Below are 7,500 nucleotides of genomic sequence, written 5' to 3'. Positions count from 1 at the left end.
AGTGGGGGCAGAGGAAGGCGGTGGAGCTGCTGCAGGAGAAAGGAGCAGACGACACGATAAGGAACAAGAATGGACAACTGTATTCTGATTTAGTAAGTGGTGGTGGTGGTGGTGGTGGTGGTGGTGGTGGTGGTGAAAATGGGTAGTAGTAGTAGTAGTAGTAGTAGTAGTAGTAGTAGTAGTAGTAGTAGCGGTATAAGTAATAATAGTAATAGTACTTATAGAAATAGTAGTAGTAGAGATGCAGTAGTAGTAGTTATAGTTGCAGTAGTAGTAGTAGTAGTAGTAGTAGTAGTAGTAGTAGTTACCATCCTCCTACATCGCCTCCTTCACGTACTCCTACAGGCATTGATAAGGGCGGTACGGACTGAGGACAAGGAGCAGGTGGTGGCGGGGTTGACATGGGGAGGTGACCCTGGCAGCCGTGACGGGCGTGGCTGGACCCTGCTACACCATGCTGTTTACAAGGTGTGACAGAGTGGTGGTGGGCGTGGCAGGGTGTGAGAGAGAGAGAGAGAGAGAGAGAGAGAGAGAGAGAGAGAGAGAGAGAGAGAGAGAGAGAGAGAGAGAGAGAGAGAGAGAGAGAGAGAGAGAGAGAGAGAGTCTTTACACTAAAAAACACCATAACAGCTTTCGTTTCACCTCCTCCTCCTCCTCCTCCTCCTCCACAGTGCGCCTTCGACATCTGCCAGTTACTAGTGGAGTGTGGGGCGGAGGTGAGCGCTGTGGATGCCCATGGGAGGACGCCCTTGCTATTGGCTGCCTACAGAGGGAATCACCAGGTATATCGAGAGAGAGAGAGAGAGAGAGAGAGAGAGAGAATATATGTCCAATACTCTAAAACACTTAACTGTCACCATCTATTCTTTTCAAGGCCTCTAAATGAAGTTACTCGTGTTTTTAAGAGTGTTTTTGTGGTTCTGGTGATTGATTAGCGAGATTTCAAGCTTATTATGAAGAGAAACTGTCTTGAAAACCCAGCTGGTTGTCTCTATGGCCTTGGAAAATTGTCGGAGTGAGAGGGAAAGGCGTAAATCCCACCGCTGTCACCATTTGTAACTTAGAATGTATTTTAGAATGTTATATGTTCATCTTTGCGTGTGTGTGTGTGTGTGTGTGTGTGTGTGTGTGTGTGTGTGTGTGTGTGTGTGTGTGTGTGTGTATGTTATTTTTGATCTAGTTGTTCTAATATCACGTTTTTTTTTCCCCCACCACGCCCATCACGCCCACCTCATCCACCACGCCCACCACGCCCACGGCAGATCATGGGCCTATTGCTGGACGCAGGAGCAGACATCAACACCCAAGACTGGACAGGACAGACGCCTCTCCACTGGGCGGCGCTGGAGGGGAGTGTTGACACCGTACATTTGTTACTGAGTAGAGGCGCTGACACGGCCCGCAGGAACAAGGCTGGTTTAAGATACACTGATTTGGTAAGGCACGCACTCACACACACACACACACACACACACACACACACACACACACACACACACACACACACACAACAACAACAACAACAAAAACACCAATTAAACACACCTAACCTAACCAAACACCACAAAACACACCACAACACCACCACTAAACCACTAAACCAAACCAAACACCACAAAAACACACACAAACACCACAAAACACCACACAACCCTCTAAAACCCCTTTGAACACATTCCAACACCCTTTAACGCCCCTGATCCTCCTCTTAACAGCTCCTGAAGCACTTATACCTGGCGGTGAGACATAACGATCAAGAGAAGGTGGTGAGATTGGTGACGGCTGGTGCTGATCAGTTTGCTGTGCTCAATGGAACCGATTTGAACCCAAGAGATGAGGCCAAGAGGCAGAGACACTACTCGATCCTAAGACAGATGGTCGCTCTGGCCCCGAAGAAAGAGGATCAGGAGGAAGAGGAAGGCCCTGGACTGGAAGATATATTTAGGTTGTTTGATGTAAGTATGGGATTTAAAAGGGGGTGTTGATGGTGGTGGTGGTGGTGGTGGTGGTGGTGGTGGTGGTGTGTTTGTTGTTGTTGTTTTTTTTTTTCTATTGATTTTTCTTGTTATTTTTTTTTTTTTTATCATTTGTGCATATATTAGGGTGTTCTCTTTTCTTCTCTCTCTCTTTCTCTCTCTCTCTCTCTCTCTCTCTCTCTCTCTCTCTCTCTCTCTCTCTCGCTTGGCTCGCCCACTCACTCTCTCACTCGCCTCTCATCACCTCTCTCCCTCTCATCACCTCTCCCTCTCTCTCATCACCTCTTCCCTCGCGCCCCTCTCACTGCTTAAAATGTCTCCCTCTCTCCCTCCCTCTCACTCTCCCTCTCCCTCTAGTCACGCCCCCGTCAGGCGCGGCGTTCCTCACCCCTCCCTCCCACCCACCCCAGAGCCACTAGTCCCCCGCCCCGCCCGCCCCGCCCCGCCCCGCCCCGCCCCTGTGGCAGTGTATTGATGACCTAGTGATAAGTGAAGGGCGCGGCGTCCCCCCGCCAGCCGGCGCGGCACGCCCGGGGCAGCGAGACTCCCTGTAGCGAGGTGCGCCGGCCCCGCGCCCCGCCCCCCCTCGCCTTCCACACACTGACAGCATGTGTACTAATCTAGGACGGACAAAGCTCCTCCTCTTCCTCCTCCTCCTCCTCTCCGTGTGCTCCGAGGACGACGAGGACGCCTACTGGAAGATGAGCCGGGCGTACGTGGTGCTGAGTGTGAGCGAGGCCTTCGAGGACGAGGCGGACCAATGGCTCAGCGAGTTTGAGGAGAAGCCGCCGGTGATCTCAGCACGCGAGCTGAGCCAGCAGGACCAGGAGGCCTTCTGGCAGACCTGGGAGGAGGAAGCCCGCGCCGAGCAGGACGCCCTGCCGCCACAGCCCGTCATCGCCGCGCGAGACTTCTTCAAGGAGGAGGACAACTGGTGGGAGGAGGACGCCGTGGACCGCCAGGAGGAGGCGCCCGACACTGCACACACCGAGGAGGGCCGCGTCATCACCGCCAAGGAGTTCTTCCGCGAGGACGAGTGTTGGTGGCGCGACGCCCTGCAGGACGCCCCCGCCCACCACCACCTGCCCACCGACGCCGTGCCCGCAAAGGACTTCTTCGCCGACGACACACCATGGTGGGAGGAAGACAAGGAGAAGGAGGAGGAGGAGGAGAAGAAGGAGACGCCGCAGAAGGCAATACCTGCCAGTGAGTTGTTCAGGGAGGAGCGGCCCTGGTGGGAGGAGGAAGAGACCAGGGAGGAGGCGCCCCGTGTGGCCGCCAAGGACTTCCTGCGGGACGAGGAGGAGGTGCCGTGGTGGGAGCGTGGCGGCGACCTGGAGGAGGACGCCGCCGCCACCGCCGCCGCCGAGGACGAGGAGGGCAGCCTGAGCATTACGGAGGACGAGGACGAGAGCAGCAGGATGGACGACTACGAGGACGCGAGCGAGGGCGTGACGAGTGACAGCAGCAGCCTGTACACCGCCAGCGAGGGAGTGCTGCCCCCCGCCACTCACCTCCTTGGCGACGCCGCCCCCTGGTGGGAGGACACCCCTGCCCCCCGTGGCTTCAGGACACTAGCGATAGTAGCGAGGCCACCACCCTGGACCAGGATACCAGCGAGGTCACGGCGGAGGGAGACGAGGAGGAGGAGGAGGAGGAGGAGGAGGAGGAGGAGGAGGAGGAGGAGGAGGAGGAGGAGGAAGAGGAGGAGAGAGGAACAGAAATAACCCTTGATACACCAAAGGAAGAGGAAAGTGAGGAAGAAGAGGAAGAGGAGGAGGAGGACGAAGAGGAGGAAGATGATGATGAGGAGGAACTGCCAAAGCAAGAAAAGGAAATGAAAGAGGAGGTGGCGGTGGCGCTACAACGGGAGGAACAGAAAGGGGAAGAGGAGGACGAGGAAGACGAAGACGAAGAAGAGGGAGAGGAAGAAGAAGAGGAGGAGGAAGAGGAAGATGAAAGTGACGAGGAAGAGGAGGAGGAGGAGGAGGAAGAAGATGAAAGTGATGAAGAGGAGGAGGATGACGAAGAAAAGGAAGACGAAAGAGAAGAGGAACCATTGATCAGCTCACGACACTTGAAGGAAGAGGAGAAAGGAAGACCGCTGTTCCTCTCGAAGGGAAGGAAAAGGAGGAGGAGGAAGAGGAGGAAGGAAACCAGGAAGTGAGTAAGGAAGAGGAAGAGAAACAAGAGGCGGTGAGGGAAGAAGAGAAAACTGCCGACACAGAGACGGAGGAGGAAGAGGAGGAAGAGAAAGAGGAGGAGGAGAAGGAGGAGGAGGAAGAGGTTAAGAGAGAAGGGGAGGAGAGACGAGGGACGAGTGAGGAGGAGTGTGTGGCCAGCGAGGACGAGATTGAGGACATCCCCGAGGAGGAGGCGCCGCGCCCCCCGCCCACAGTGTTTGTGGAGCTGTGCGAGGAGGCGCCCTCAGCCACCCAGGCCACCGAGGCGCCTCTGGAGATGTACGAGGCGCGGAGCATCCAGCTGGCGCCATGCCCCGAGCCACGCCTGCACAAGTCAGACTCTCAGACCAGCGGCTACGAGTCCAGCGCCTCGCTGTCCGAGCCAGGGCCAGGCGGGGCCGGCCAGCAGGTGGGGCCGGGCCGGGACGAGCAGGGCGGACCGGGCGAGCAGGTGGGGGCGGCGAGCGACAGCGGCGAGGAGGAAGGCAGTATGGCGGGCGAGGAGGGGCGCCCCGTCAATAAGATGGACGACTGTCTGGCCAGAGTGGACGCCACTCTCGCCAGGCTCACCGCACGCCTCACCAGGGACGCCCCGCCCACTCCGCCCTTGCCCTCCACCACCACCACCACCACTATCACCACCACCACCAACACCACAGCCACCACCATGACCACCACGACGACGAGGCGCATCGCCTCTCCCTCCCCTAGACCCACGGCGAGCGAGGCTGGCTCGCGCAGGGCGGCGGGCGTGCGCAGCGAGTACGTGGTGATGAAGGTGCACGTGCGGGTGCCCGAGGAAACCACCACACGACGCGAAGAGGCGCCCTGCAACGGCGGCAGGCTGGTGGGGGCGGTGTCGCACGGCGGCAAGGAAGGCCTCGCGGTGGGCAGGCCCCAGGCTAGCCAGGATGTCTCCGCACCGCAAGACAAGGCACCCCCCATCCCTGCACCACAAGAGGAGGCACACCCACCCCCCGCACCACAAGAGGAGGCACCCCCACCCCCCGCACCACAAGAGGAGGCACACCCACCCCCCGCACCACAAGAGGACGCACCCCCAGCTCCCGCACCACAAGAGGAGGAGCCCCCTGCCCCCGAAGCCTGCCCCCCGTCCCCGCCCAGCGCCGCCCAGGACACAGAAGAGCCACACGCCTCTGGCGAGAAGCGAGTACAGGAAGGGCAGGGCGGGGAAGACCTGGGCCAGGGTGAGGGCCAGGGTGAGGGCCTGGGTGAGGGCCTGGGTGAGGGTGAGGGGTGGGGCAGGGAGGCACCACCTCCTGGTGTGTGCGAGGACGTGGGCGGCGGCATGAAGGAGGCGTGGCTGCGGGCGTCGCCGTCCCCTCAGGCGCGGCGGCGGCGGCAGCGAGGGTGGCGGTGTTCCACCTACGAGCCGCTCAGCCTTACGGAGTACGATCGTCTGGCGTGGGCGTGCGCGCGCCGCCGCCGCTACTCCAGCTGCTCCCCGCCCCCAACCGCCCACCGCGCCCTAGCAGACCACTCGCCCTCTCCGCCCCGCAACGTTGCTCCCACCGCCCCGCCGCGCCGCCGCGTGCAGCCCGCCGCCCAACAAGCACCGCCGCCGCCACAGCGGCAGCAGCAGCAGCAGCAGCAAGCCGACAGCCCTGTCGCCAGCAGCAGCAGCAGCAGCCCTGCAGATCCAACACCCTCCACACAGGCCCCGCAGGAGTCAGACCCACCACAGCTCCTGCAGGTGTCAGACCTGTCACCAGGCCCCGCAGGAGTCAGACCCGTCACCAGCCCCGCAGCCCCGCAGGAGTCAGACCCGTCACCAGCCCCACAGCCCCCGCAGCCTCGGCAGCCCCCACAGGTCCCGCAAGCATCACAGCCGTGCTCGCCAGCCCCGCAGGTCCCCGCAGCTTGCACTAACCCAGCCACCCCTCCAGCCGCCGCCGCCGTCCCCGCCGCTCTCGCCGCCCCCGCCGTGCCGTCCGCAACTAACGCCCCTAACTCGGCTTTGTTGTGTGACGCAGATGTCCCAGCAGAAGCAGCGGCGCCCCCGGTGGTAGGAGCGGCGCCCCCCTGCGCGTCGCGGCCCTGCGCCCCCGAGGTAAGCGGCGACGCACACAACGAGACAGTGGTGGCGTGCGCCGTGGTGCTGCTGCAAAATGTTGCCTTCTTGTACTTCATTGTGATTCCCTTCCTCTCATACGTCGCCTCGCGCCTCTAGCCTCGCCCACCCGCACTCCCTCCCTCCCTCCCTCCCTCCACGCGCTGCGGGGCGGACCGAGCCGGACAGGACGGGGCGAGGCGGGGCGGGGCGGGGCGGGGCGGGCACAGCCGTCACGTCTGCTGTTCTTTGCAGCTGCTGGCAGCGGCGGCGGCCACGCGGCGGGGGCGCCTCACCAAGTCCACATCCTGCAACCTCACCTGAGGCGGCGGCGGCGGCGGCGGCGGTGCCGGATGCGGCGGTGGCGGCGCCTCACTGCCTTAGAGAAGTAGCATTCCAGCTCACCCCACACCCCCAACACCCACAACACCCCCAACAGCCCCACACCCCCATACTTACAGCTCCAGCAGGCGTCCCGGGCACTGCGAGGCGGAGTCTCTGGACACCCTCCCCGCCCCACCTTCAGCGTGTCCCCCCAGTAGTACGCCCTCCTCCTCCCTCCCTCCCTGACACCGCACCTCACCAAACCTCGTCATTCCCCACAACACTTTTGTACTGAAAGAATCCACACTCTCCCCTCCCCGCCCTGATGTAGGGCGCACACACACACACACACACACACACACACACACACACACACACACAATACATTCACAGCCCGTTCATGTATACGCACACAGGTCGCCTTAATGTATGTACGTATGTATGTATGTATGTACACACACGCATCATGTATTATTATAATGACAATGACGCAAATCTCTTATTCATTAGTTATTCATCCTCCTGAGCTTTAGTGGTGGTGGTGGTGGTGGTGATGCATCTCTACCACACACACACACACACACACACACACACACACACACACACACACACACACACAGTAGGATAAATACAAACACATACACACACACACACCAGAAAAAGGGGAGAAAATACATTACTAACACGAATGGTGGCAGCGAGTGGGATACACACACACACACACACACACACACACACACACACACACACACACCTCAAAGAACCAACAAACATACAAAATCAAAGAAAGAGAGAAAAGAAACACAAATTTACTAGACATATATATTAGATTTGTTCCTCTCAATACTTGCCAGGTACTAGAAACACTTAATTAAAACTACTTAATAAAAACATAAGAAAAGATGGAAGCTGCAAGAGGCGGCCATAAATCTCTTCTCTGCTTCCC

The 7,500-nt window shown here is 59.3% G+C and overlaps 2 protein-coding genes across 3 annotated transcripts in view; one reads left to right on the top strand and one right to left on the bottom strand.

Annotated features, from left to right (window-relative positions):
* Window positions 1-2,584: 2,584 nt before the first annotated feature.
* On the top strand, window positions 2,585-6,772 carry LOC123509243 (fibrous sheath CABYR-binding protein-like). Its single transcript, XM_045263441.1, has 4 exons — window positions 2,585-3,597; window positions 4,319-4,723; window positions 4,871-6,301; window positions 6,670-6,772. Exons 1-4 carry the CDS (start codon window positions 2,585-2,587, stop codon window positions 6,770-6,772), a joined length of 2,952 nt encoding a protein of 983 aa, XP_045119376.1.
* Window positions 6,773-7,362: 590 nt separating this feature from the next.
* LOC123509145 (cystinosin homolog) overlaps window positions 7,363-7,500 on the bottom strand; it is a 7,228-nt gene continuing 7,090 nt past the window's right edge. For both annotated transcript variants that reach the window (XM_045263315.1, XM_045263316.1), the window contains exon 9: window positions 7,363-7,500. This exon is cut by the window's right edge and continues 1,509 nt beyond it. The gene's annotated coding sequence lies outside the window, so the exon portion shown is untranslated.

This window comes from Portunus trituberculatus, chromosome 26 (genome assembly GCF_017591435.1).
Source record: "Portunus trituberculatus isolate SZX2019 chromosome 26, ASM1759143v1, whole genome shotgun sequence".
Lineage (NCBI taxonomy): Eukaryota > Metazoa > Arthropoda > Malacostraca > Decapoda > Portunidae > Portunus > Portunus trituberculatus.
The sequence above is the reverse complement of the archived record's forward strand: the minus strand, read 5'-3'. Positions and strand labels throughout refer to the sequence as shown.

Coding starts and splice junctions, on each gene's coding strand:
- LOC123509243 (XM_045263441.1), top strand. CDS start 2,585: ATGTGTACTAATCTAGGACGGACAAAGCTCCTCCTCTTCCTCCTCCTC. Junction 3,598..4,318: donor TGGACCAGGATACCAGCGAG/GTCACGGCGGAG, acceptor GTGTGTGGCCAG/CGAGGACGAGATTGAGGACA. Junction 6,302..6,669: donor CTGCAAAATGTTGCCTTCTT/GTACTTCATTGT, acceptor CACCCCCAACAG/CCCCACACCCCCATACTTAC.